General features: G+C 47.9%; 1 protein-coding gene across 5 annotated transcripts in view; it reads right to left on the minus strand.

Annotated features, from left to right (window-relative positions):
• Nucleotides 1-12,951, minus strand: part of LOC129713537 (AP-3 complex subunit beta-2) — an 86,383-nt gene extending 73,432 nt beyond the window's left edge. For 3 of the 5 annotated variants that reach the window (XM_055662642.1, XM_055662645.1, XM_055662641.1), the window contains exon 1: nt 12,776-12,951. In XM_055662642.1, the coding sequence (XP_055518617.1) occupies nt 12,776-12,882 (107 nt within the window). In that variant the 5' untranslated portion in view covers nt 12,883-12,951. Of the gene's footprint in view, nt 1-8,158; nt 8,250-12,775 lie in introns of all 5 variants that reach the window. The other 2 variants (XM_055662643.1, XM_055662644.1) reach the window with 2 other exon arrangements.
• Between the last annotated feature and the right edge of the window lie 245 nt (nt 12,952-13,196).

Here is a 13,196-nt window from a genome sequence, read left to right on the forward strand (position 1 = left end):
TGGGAGAAAACAGGAGCACCCAAAAAAAACCCACGCTGTCGCAGGGAGAACATGCAAACTCCGCACAGACAGCACCATAGTCAGGATCGAACCCGGGACTCTGGCGCTGTGAGGCAGCATCTCTACTGCTGTACCACTGTGCAAAGATAGTACTGTGCTAAGGATAGTTCACTGTGTTCTCAGTGCTACCCCACTCATCCCACTCACCAATGATCTATTCTCTCACAAGGCTATTTAGAACTGAGATGAGGAATCACTTTTTCACCCAGATGGTTGTGAATTTGTGGAATTCTCTGCCTCAGAAGGCAGTGGAGGCTGATTCACTGGATGCATTCAAAAGAGAGTTAGATAGAGCTAGCAGAATCAAGGGATATGGGGAGAAGGCAGGAACGGGGTACCGATTGTAGATGATTAGCCATGATCACATTGAATGGTGGTGCTGGCTCGAAAGGCCGAATGGTCTACTCCAGCACCTATTGTCTCTGTATCTATATATCGTTTGACCCACCTTGCACCAACCCCCACCCCCACCAATACTCCTGCACCCACCAATAATCATGCACCCATCCCCATCCCTGCACCCACCCCCACCAATATTCCTGCACCCACCCCCACCAATACTCTTGCACCCATCCCCACCCCACCAATAGTCCTGCAACCCATCCCCCCCCACACCCACCCCCACCAATAGTCCTGCACCCACCCCCACCAATACTCCTGCACACAACTGCGCTGGGGACATTTACAGTGGTCAGACAACTGATCAATCCACACATCATTGGGACTGGGAGGAAACGGAGCACCCGGGGGAACCGCATCCTTCCATGAACGCTGGTTTCCGCGGGGGGTCGAGTGTATTGTTGATAACGTTGACAATATTTTAATTTCATACCAGTTTGTTTGTAAACTGCCAGTATAGGCTGTCTTGATCTTGTTACTACCCTGTATTTGTGTTTGTTTGAATAAAACCATTTTGTATTATGCAAAAAAACGGGGGAACCACATGGTCACAGGAAGAACGTGCAAACTCCACACAGACAGAAGCAGAGGTCAGGATTGGACCCAGGCCACTAGAGCTGTGAGGCAGCTGCTCTACACACTGTGTTTTACAACAACATCTTTTGCAGTGGTTTTCTTTCCACTCTTGTATAATTTATATCCAATTGATCTATGATTCATGTTTTATTGTGATGGCCAACCTAAGCAGCAGTAGAGTTGCTGCCATACAGCGGCAACATCCCGGGTTTGATACAGACAATGGGTGCTGACGGCACTGAGTTGATACGTTCTCCCCGTGACCGCGCCGGTTTTCTCCAGGTGCTCTGGTTTCCTCCTGCTCTCCAAAGACGTACAGGTTTGTATGTTAATTGCCCTTTGCAAATTGCCCCTACTGTGTAGGATAGAACTAGTCGGTCGGTGAGGACTCTGTGGGCTGAAGGGCCTGTTTCCACACTGTATCTCTAAAACTACCTGTCTGTGATGCTACTGCAGGCAAGGTTTTAATTGTACCTGTACCTCACTGGACTTGTGCACATGACATAGAAATATAGAAATTAGGTGCAGGAGTAGGCCATTCGACCCTTCGAGCCTGCACCACCATTCAATATGATCATGGCTGATCATCCAACAAATGATCATGACAATAAACTCAACTTGATTTTACTTGGTACAAATAGAAATGGAATCGAAGGGGAATACGCCCCCTCAGGGAGGAGTGGAGAGATGGGGCAGAAAACAAAGGCAGAGGTAAAAGGGAATGCGGGGCGAGGAACTCAGTGTTCCTCTTTATAAATGACTTGGAATTCAGGGAACATCGTCAAGATTCGAAAATGAAGAGGAAGTTTAGTTTAGTGTAGAGATACAGCACGGGAACAGGCCCTTCAGCCCACTGAGTCCTCGCCAACCAGCAACCTCGTACACTAATTCTATACAGCACACTAGGGAGAATTTGCAGAAGCCAATTAACCTACAAACCTGCACGTCTTTGGAGCGTGCAGGAAACCGGAGCACCCGGCCAAAACCTACGTGGTCACAGCTAGAATGTGAAAACTCCGTACAGACAGCACCCGTGGTCAGGAACGAACCCGGGTCTCTGGCGCTGCAAGGCAGCTGCGCCGCAGGTTGCCCCAACGGTGGGATGTCAGGGAGAGACAGAAGCGACAAGGAGCTGGGGGACTGAAGACGTTCTGTTGATTAGACCTTTCAGAACCACAGGGTTATGATCAGGTCAGTGATAATAGATTGTGTTACGCTCGGTAATTCTATCACAAGTTTAATTAGTTCACGGGGAAATTCAAGAAAGGTTACAGAAAGCGACAGACACAGTTTAGGCATAAACTGCACCTTCCTTCAAGGGTGAAATGAGGTTGCTTGGAAATAATATCACAACTCATAGATGTGTGCAGAAAGGGGGGGGGAGGTGTTAGAGAGGGCCATCTCTATGAGTATTTTTAAAGCAGTTTGAAGGTTGACCTCCAACTTCAGATAGCCCTTGCTTTCTCTCTCCATCCCCTCCCCTTCCCAGTTCTCCCACTAGTCTTATTGTCTCTGACTACATTCTATCTTTGTCCCGCCCCCTCCCGTCATCAGTCTGAAGAAGAGTCTCGACCCGAAATGTCGCCAATTCCTTCTCTCGATAGATGCTGCCTCACCCGCTAAGTTACTCCAACATTTTGTGTCTACCTTAAACCTATGTCCTCTGGTTCTTGATTTCCCTATTGGTTAAAAAAGACGATGTGCATAAGATGATCTCTCATCCTCCTGCCCTCCAAGGAATACAGTCCTACCCTGCCCAACATCTCCCAGTTGTGCTGAAGACCTGTGCTCCACAACTCATCGAGCCTCTAGTCCCAGTAGACAACACTGACCTCCATTGGACAGTGAGCAAAATTGCCAGGGTTTGTCCATCCAAAAAAAAGCAGGACAAGTCCAAGCTGGCCACTGACTGCCAGTTAGTCCATTCTAACTTGTCCAAGCGAGGCAGGGTGGCCTTGCACAGTGCTACCTAGGCCACTCACTTGCCTATTATATCGGGGTGCATCACAGCATGGTTTGGGAACAGCTCCACCCAAGACAGCAAGAAGTTGTGAACGCCGCCCAGACGGACCATCACACAAAAGTAGACAAAAATGCTGGAGAAACTCAGCGGGTGAGGCAGCATCTATGGAGCGAAGGAAATAGGCGACCTCGCCTATTTCCTTCGCTCCATAGATGCTGCCTCACCAGCTGAGTTTCTCCAGCATTTTTGTCTACCTTCGATTTTCCAGCATCTGCAGTTCCTTCTGAAGTCTGAAGAAGGGTCTCGACCCATTCCTTCTCTCCAGTGATGCTGTCTGATCTGCTGAGTTGCTCCAGCATTTTGTGTCTATCTTTGTCTGGTCAATGATAAGATTGTTTTGCTTCTTATAATTAGTTGCTGTGATCTGTGCTTTTGACTGGGAGTTCTGTAGTCGCCTGTGTTGTGACTGGGGGATCTATAGTGAGAGGTTTTGTACTCTTTATCCTTTATTTGTGCACTGTGGACAGCTTGATTGTACTTGTGTATAGTCTTTTCTTTGACTGGTTGGCACACAAATAAAAGCTTTTCACGGTACCTTGGTACAAGCGGCCATAATAAACTAAACCAAACTCACAGCAGCCTAGTGTACAAGTTTCCGTGCCAGCTCCCCCGAGAACTATCCCATCAGTCCCCTACCCCCTCTGTAGGAACAAGGAACTGCAGATGTGTTTAAGAAGGAGCTGCAGATTCTGGAAAATCGAAGGTAGACAAAAGTGCTGGAGAAACTCAGCGGGTGCAGCAGCATCTATGGAGCGAAGGAAATAGGCAACGTTTCGGGCCGAAACGTTGCCTATTTCCCTCGCTCCATAGATGCTGCTGCACCCGCTGAGTTTCTCAAGCACTTTTGTCTAGCAAGGAACTGCAGATGCTGGTTTACAAAAAAAAAAGACACAAAGTGCTGGAGTAAATCAACAGTTGAGGAGGGATCTCTGGAGAACGTGGACAGGTGACGATTCGGGTCATGATCCTTCTTCAGACTGATTGTGTGAGGGGGGGTGGGGGTAGAGGAAGCTGGGAGAGAGGAGAGGCAGGACAAAGCCTGGCAGCCTTGCATCCCTAGACAGACACAAAATGCTGGAGTAACTCAGCCGGGCAGGCAGCGTCTCGGGAGAGAAGGAAAGGGTGAAGAATGGTCTCAACCCGAAACGTCACCCATTGCTTCTCTCCAGAGATGCTGCCTGTTTTACTGAGTCACTCTGGCATTTTGTGTCTATTTTTGGTTTAAACCAGCATCTGCAGTTCCTTCCTACAGCCTTGTATACAGCTCTGGGTATCTTCAGCTCACTGCTGCCACCTGCAGACAAGACCATTAACTTTCTTTTATTTCCAAGAAGAAACTTTGTTCAGAATAAAAAATAAATACAAAGACAAAAAGTTAGAGAACCCTTCAGACATTCGCAGCGTCTATACATTAATTAGTGTCATACTCTGTAGTGTTCACACCCATCTTGAAACAAAGCAAAGCAAATCCTTGCTGCCTAGAAGGTCCTGACCCAAATCAACCTCCCCCCCCTCCCCTCTATCTTTCAGCTTGAAGAAGGGTCCTTTTTCTCTGGAGATGCTGCCTGACCCGCTGAGATACTCCAGTACTATATGTCTATCTGGTCTTAAACAAAACAAAACTTGGTGTTGAACCACCTCCTTGAAGTTTGCATGAGTAGGAAGGAACTGCAGATGCTGGTTTAAACCGAAACCGAAGATAGGACACAAAATGCTGGATTAACTCAGCGGGACATGCAGCATCTCCAGAGAAAAAGGACGCGGGACCTTTCCTGAGTTACTCCAGCATTTTGTGTCTAACCTTGAAGTGTTCCCTGGAATTAGTATATATTCATTCTCCGAACCCCCAACACACAGTGGACACCCCCCATGTTAGAAAAGTGCTACAGTTACTGGCTACAGTTATAGTTACAGTCTGAGGAAAGGTCTCGACCCAAAACGTCACCCATTCCTTCTCTCCAGAGATGCTGCCTGTCCCGCTGAGTTACTCCAGCATTTTGTGTCGAACTACAGTTACTGGGCTCGAGCTAGTCCCACAACAGCTCACAAGCTGCCACCTCTACTACCAAGAGCAGCGGGTGCAGAGGAGACCACAACCTGTGGGTTCCATGCATTGTCCTGACGTGGCAATACGTCGCCGTTCGTTCATCACCGCTGGGTGGGAATCATGGAAGCCCCTCACCATGGTAATGCTCCAACTCCATCCCACAACCCAAAGGCTGATCCGTCCCACCACAACCAGAGAGCAGTGCTGAACCACTATCTACCTCTTTGATGTTTAAGAAGGAACTGCAGATGCTGGAAAAATCGAAGGTAGATAAAAATGCTGGAGAAACTCAGCGGGTGAGGCAGCACCTATGGAGCGAAGGAATAGGTGACGTTCCGGGTCGAGACCCTTCTTCAGTCTGAAGGAATGGGTGATGTATCCATGGGATATGTCACCCATTCCTTCTCTCCAGAGATGCTGTCCCGCTGAGTTACTCCAGCATTTTTATCTACTGCTTTGATGTCCCTCGGTCTATCCTAGACTGAACTTTGCTGCATTTACTTCGCTCTAAACATTATTCCCTTATCATGCATCTACTCACTGTAAATGGATCGATTGTAATCATGTATTGTCTTTCTGCTGACTTGGTTAGCACGCAACAAAAGCTTTTCACTGTACCTCGGTACACGTGACAATAAACTGAACTGAACTGAGGCTGGCAATTTAATTGCCGGTGGTAAAATTACTCCTGGTATAGGTGGGTGACAGGTGATTCAGATGAGGGTTGATGGGCAACAGAGAGAATGGATTACAGGGAAACAAATGGGAGTGATTTGATCCCCAGCCTCGGGTCAATGGGCCGAATGGACCTCCACTAACATTTCTGCTATTTTCCTACAACATAGGAGAGGTCTGTGAAACGCAGAGCTCACAAAACAAAGAAAGAAAAATGTACAAGTGCCTTCACCTGAATCCATCTATTACTTGCCAAGCTTTCGTCTTTAGTTTAGAGATACAGCGCAGAAACAGGCCCTTCGGCCCACCGAGTCCGCACCGACCAGCGATTCCAGCACATTAACACACACATACCCTACATTAACATACCCTACACACACTAGGGACAATTGACATTTATGCCAAGCCAATTAAACCTGTACGTCTTTGGAGTGTGGGAGGAAACTGATCTCGGAGAAAACGCACGCATGTCACAGGGAGAAGGTACAAACTCTGTACAGACAGCGCCCATAGTCAGATCAAACCCAGGTCTCTGCTGCGAGAAGGCAACAACTCTACTGCTGCACCACTGTGCCGACCTGCTGAGTTACTCCAGCACTTTGTCTTTTCGTGTACTCGGTGGTTCAATGGTTGAGTGCATGGGAGGAATTTGTGGGTTGCCCACTCTGGATGAACCTTTAGTTCCATTCATTAGCGACGGTTCAGTCATTTCCCTGCCTCTGGGGATCACCATGAAAACAACCGAGACAGCTTCTGCCGCACAGACTGCGAGTCGACAAATTGTGCACAACAATACCTCTGCAAGCAAAGCACGCTGGAGATGTAGGCATTGTTGTAATGCATTGAACAGCTGCACACAAAGAGAAGTGTGTTGACAAGAAAATAATCCATTCCTGGGTCAAAAGCGGGGGGCTAATGACTGGCCCAGGCACCAGTGAATCATGCGTTCCACTTTAGAGATACAGCACAAAAACAAATCCTTCGGCCACTTCATTGACCACTAATCTGTAGGAAATGGATGAGAAAGTGGGACACCATAGAAGGTGTGAACAGGTCATCAATGGTTAACATGGACTCAGTGGGCCGAAGGGCCTGTTTCTATGTTGTATCTTTCAATCAATCAATTCAAAAGCCCCAACAAAGCTCAGACGTAGTTTGTGGGGAGAAAGCTGGAATTCTAACAATTGGTGAACGAACAGAAAACAGGCCAGTTTCAGCTTCAGGAGGTCTGACAGTGGGATGGCCACTGAGCTTGGCAGAGATCAGTTCGAGCTTGGCAAATGGATATGCAGGAACGGAGGGATGTGGCTTATGCGCCGGTAGATCAGACTTGGCATCATGTTCAGCAGGTGTATTTTGGGCCGAAGGGACTGTTCTTGCGCTGTACTGTTCTATGTTCTAACCTCCTGAAGCACCGATGTAGAGGAGCTGGCTCTTCACTGTCACATGGTGGCTGAATCAGGGAAGAATCCCCAGGGTAAGGAGATCAGAGAAGGAGTTGGCTTTTTACAACCATCTTCCAGCTTTACTATCCTTTGCTCTCGTACCAATTCCACGGTTTACCACTCATTTTAAGTTCTCTGGCTGCATGAATGCCACGATTTAACCAACAAACCTTCATTGTCTTTGGAACCAGCTCCGCTGAGGTGTAACCTTCCAGCACCAGGTCTGGATCCAGCACATTGGGGTTCCTTTAGTCTGTTCACTGAACCAACCACTAAACGATTCCCGATGGCCTCGATCTCCCCCAACTAAGATCAGTCTGAATAACGGTCCCTACCCACCTTTCTATTTCCTCCAGAGGTGCTGCCTGACCCGCTGAGTTACTCCAGGACTTTGTGTTATTCCCCGGTGTTCTTTAGTCGGGAGGAAAGGACAACAGCCTTTGTTTGTGTCCATTGATTAAACAGCCGCCAGATAGTGGGGAACAGAACTAATTACGAGTCAATACTTTGCTGGAAGGAAATCACAACAGGTGGTATTTGAATCCTTCACCTTGACCACACACCAAATATTATTTAAAAATCATAATATATATATATACACACACACACATACACACACTATACATATATATATATATACACACACACATATATATATATATACACACACACACACACATATATATATATACATATATACATATATATACATATATACACACACACATACACATATATATACATATATACATATACACACACACACATTATATATATATATATATATATATATATATATATATATTCATATATATACACACACACATATATATACATATATATATACATACACACACACATATATATATATTTATGGGGAGGCAAGTAGGCAGGGAGATATAGAAATCAAAAAACAAATATTGAAAGGCTTACATGAAGTTCTGCTTTTAGTTCGACATTAAAACTCAGCACTGGTGATCAAACCTGAATTTATATTTTCTTGGTTCTTGGTTCTTAAATTTTCCTTCAAGGAAATAGTTCAATTAAGCAATGCATGAACACTCAGTCTGTAGCTAAATGCATATCAACATTTTCTTATCAAAGCAGTCATTTAAAGTGAAAGTCAAAAACAAAGTTTCTGGAAATGTGAAATAAAACAAAACAAATGCTGCTAATGTTTCAGTTGGTAGATGCTCAATATGACACTGCCATAGCTTGCAGAGTTGCTGCCTCACTGCTCCAGAGACTCAGATTCGATCCTGACCTCAGGTGCTGTTTGTGTGGAGTTTGCACAACCTTCCTGTGACCAATGATCCGGTTTCCTCCCACATCCCAAAGACGTGCGTGTCTGTAGGTTAATTGGTCATTAATGTGTAGGAAGTGGAATAACATAGAACAAGTGTGAACAGGTCATCCATCAAACTCATGGACTCAGTGGGCAGAAAGGCCAGTTTCCATATTGTATCTCTCAATCAATCAATGTAAAAGCCCCGACAAAGTGCAGACTCAGTTTGTTGGAAGAAAGCTGGAATTCGGACAATTAGTTAACAGGAAGAAAACAGTCCGGTTTTAGCTTTAGGGGGTTTGACAGTGGATGGCAGAGATCAGTCCGAGCTTTATATGATCACAGACTTGAATATATTATGCACAAGCTGGATTTGATGGGCCTGCTTCCATGCTGTATCACTAAACTAAACCATACCTGCTTTGACACTGCCCTCAGGCACTGTCTGTGTGGTGATTTCACAGTCTCCCTGTAACTGCATTGGCGTCTCTCTGGTAACTGCTCTGATATCCTCCCCGGTCCCAAAGATGCACAGTGGGGCGGGTCAATAGGCCACTGCATATTATCCCAGATGTAAATGTGTGGTATATTCTGGGAGGAGTTGAGGGGAATATGGGGAGGATTAAATGGGCTTTGTGGGAATGTGTGTTTGATGGTCAGTGTAAGGCACAATCTTATATACTTCTTACAGGTCACCTCTCAGCCTCCTATACTCCAGTGCAACAAACCCACCCTTATATGGGGGTGAATGACCTAGGGCGGTGAATCTGTGGAATTCTTTGCCACAGACAGGTCAATGGATATTTTTAAGGCGGAAATTAACAGATTCTTGATTAGGACAGGTGTCAGGGTTTATGGGGAGAAGGCAGGAGAATGGGATTGAGAAGGAAAGATAGATCAGCAATGAATGAACTCTGGATGTCCAGTCACTCTACACCTCCACCCCCCCACCAGAAAGTTATTAAAGCCCTCCGTTTCTTCCTCGACAGCAGAACCAGCCAATTTTCGTCTACTAACGCTCTCCTCTGCCTAGTAGAGCTGGTCCTTACCCTTCACAACTTCTCCTTCGACTCCTCCCACTTTCTCCAAATCCAAGGCGTAGCTATGGGCACTCGCATGGGCCCCAGCTATGCTTGCCTCTTTGTAGGGCGCATCGAACAATCACTGTTCCAGTTGTACACTGGCCCTATCCCCGAACTCAACCTCTGCTACATTGCCGACTGCATTGGTGCTGCCTCCTGCACCCATGCAGAACTCACTAACTTAATCAACTTCACAACTAATTTCCATCCTGCACTCAAATTCACTTGGACCATCTCCGACATCTCCCTACCGTTTCTAGATCTCACCATCACAGGAGACAGACTATCGACTGACATCTATTACAAACCCATTGACTCCCACAGCTATCTAGACTACACTTCCTCTCACCCTGCTTCCTGTAAAGACTATCCCCCTACTCCCAATTCGTCCATCTATGCTGCATCAGCGCCCAGGATGAGGTTTTCCATACCAGGGCATCGGAGAGGTCCTCATTCTTTAGGGAACTGGGGATCCCCTCTTCCATTATAGATGAGGCTCTCACTAGGATCTCCTCGATATCCCACAGCTCCGCTCTGGCTCCCCCTTCCCCCTATTCGTAACAAGGACAGAGTCCCCCTTGTCCTCACCTTCCACCCCATCAGCCGTTGCATACAGCACATAATCCTCCAACACTTTCGCCATCTCCAACGGGATCCCACTACGTCACATCTTCCCATCTCCACCCCTTTCCGCAGAAACAATTCCCTGGTCAACTCGTCCTTTCCCACCCAAACCACCCCCTCCCGAGGGACTTTCCCCTGCAACCGCAGGAGATACAACACCTGTCCCTTTACCTCCCCCCTCGACTCCATCCAAGGACCCCGACAGTCTTTTCAGGTGAGGCAGAGGTTCACTTGCACCTCCTCCAACCTCATCTACTGCATCTGCTGTTCCAGGTGTAGACTCCAATATATCGGCGAGACCAAGCGCAGGCTCGGCGATCGTTTCGCTGAATGCCTCTGCTTAGTCTGCCTTAACCTACCTGATCTCCCGGTTGCTCAGCACTTTAACTCCCCCTCCCATTCCCAATCTGACCATTCTGTCCTGGGCCTCCTCCATTGTCAGAGTGAAGCCCAGATCAAATTGGAGGAACAGCACCTCATATTTTGCTTGGGTAGCTTACACCCCAGCGGTATGAACATTGACTTATTTAACTTCAAGTAGCCCTTTCTTTCCCTCTCTCTCCATCCCCTCCCCCTTCCCAGTTCTCCCACCAGTCTTACTGTCTCCGTCTACATTCTACCTCTGTCCCGCCCCCTCCCCCGACATCAGTCTGAAGAAGGGTCTCGACCCGAAACGTCCATTCCTTCTCTCCAGAGATGCTGCCTGTCCCACTGAGTTACTTCAGCATTTTGTGTCTATCTTCAATTTAAACCAGCATCTGCAGTTCTTTCCTACACAATCCCTCAATTAGTATCACTGATGAAAATGATCATGTCGCCACCACATACATTTCTGGGATCTTCCTTTTTAGTTTCCTTTAGAGATAGCGTGGAAAAAGGCCACACGACCCACCTAGTTCACGCGGTCCAGTGATCCCCACACAGTAACACCACTCTGCACACACTGGGGACAATTTACAATTTTACCGAAGCCAATGAACGTACAAACCTGTACGTCTTTGGAGTGTGGGAGGAAACTGGAGCACTCGGTGAATACCCACGCGGTTACGGGGAGAATGTACAAACTCTAGAGACGGCACCCATAGTCAGGATCGAACCTGGGTCTCTGCGCTAGGCAACAACTCTACCGCTGCGAACAAAATACCTGCATTCACAACAACTGCACCACAAGTATCGCATTAGCTGCACAGCATCTTGAGGAACCCTGGGATTAGGATAGACGCTGTTAAAAGGCAAATCTTGCTCGATGACTAGATGGCTCTGACAGGCTGGAGGAAGGGCTCTGCCGGGGATTCAGGCAACCACAGGCTTCCGTAATGCGACAGGAGCGGTTTGCAGCGTTGAGCTGCAAGGGAAGTGGCCTTTTGCCAGCGAGCAGAATCTGACAGCGATGGGCCCAGCTGACTACACGATGCTGCAAGCATTCTCTGCACCAGCCGTTACTCCCCTGGGACAACTCAGCACTGGCTTTGCACAGACAATCAGCGACACCCTCCCATCCCCGCCGTGGGCTCCAACGCCAACCCACCCCCATGGGGCTTGAGCTAGATAACTCCCCCTGTTTGGTTTGGGGAGTGGGGGGGGGAGGGGAAGCTTTAGTATTAGGTTTTATCACTGCCACACCAACCGAGGTACAACAAAAAGCTTTGTTTTGCTTGCTGTCCACTCAAATCAGATAATACTATATAATGACCACATTGAATCAAATCAAACAGGTACATTAGGTGGAATGAAGAGAAAGATACAGAGTGCAGAATGCAGGGGCAAAAGAGAAATATACAGAAGGCAGAATAAAAGAGATAGAGAATGTAGATTAAAAGGGAGATATACAGGATGCAGTATAAAAGGGATGGAGACAGAATGCAAAAGAAAATCGATATATACAGATTAAAAGGGATAGGTACAGGACACAGAATAGCGATGGGAAGGATAGATTTGGAGGGCATAAGGAGGAACTACAGATGCTGGAAAATCGGAGGTAGACAAAAATGCTGGAGAAACTCAGCGGGTGCTGCAGCATCTATGGAGCGAAGGAAATAAGCAATAGGAAATAGGCAATAGGAAATAGGTAACGTTTCGGGCCGAAACCCAAGGGTTTCGGCCCGAAACGTTGCCTATTTCCTTCGCTCCATAGATGTTTGTTGCATCCGCTGAGTTTCTCCAGCATTTTGGTCTGCATGGTTTGATATGGAGTGTAAACCAGCGAAGGGATGGATAGCGAATGCAGAACCACAGAGGGCGGATGGGCAACACATCTCCCCCCCCCCTCCCCCCTCCTTCCAACCACACTCCATCTTTGCTGCGATCTCCCGCAACCTCCACCAGCATGTTTTCGTTAATTTTGCAACCGCGGAGCCCGGCCCCTCGGCAACGAACTCTGCATTTCAATTCGAAATGAGCATTTAGCAAAATGCAAAAGGAATTCCACGCCAGCCGTGCTCCAGAGCGGCCCTGACAGCTCTCTCCCCTGACAGCTCACTCCCCGCCCGCCCGCCCTTAAAGGAGCCCGCTCGCCCCTTTCATCGCCGTTATTATGATTGGCATTTCCCTCCTTGTTACCGTTTGTAGTCGCTGGAGAAGATGCCGCCGCTGGCCGGGTCGTGCCCGTACTCGGGCTCTCCGAGGGACGAGCCCTTCTCGTCGTTGTACGCGGGCCCGGAGGACATGGTGCTGAAGAGACAGCGGCGGCGGCGGCGGCGGCGGCCCTGCTCTCCTCACCCCCGCCCGCGCTGACGTCAGCGGGCAGTGACGTCGCCCCACCACGTGGGGCACCGTGACGCAAACCGCGTCGCGCGGTTCGTCGTGATGTCACACCACCACGTAGTTTACCGTGATGTCGACCCACCATGTGGTTCACTGTGATGTCACCAGATTGCGTGGTTCACCGTGATGTCACCAGATTGCGTGGTTCACCGTGATGTCACCAGATTGCGTGGTTCACCGTGTTGTCACCAGATTGCGTGGTTCACCGTGATGTCAC

This window comes from Leucoraja erinacea, chromosome 36 (genome assembly GCF_028641065.1).
Source record: "Leucoraja erinacea ecotype New England chromosome 36, Leri_hhj_1, whole genome shotgun sequence".
NCBI classification, from domain to species: Eukaryota; Metazoa; Chordata; class Chondrichthyes; order Rajiformes; family Rajidae; genus Leucoraja; species Leucoraja erinaceus.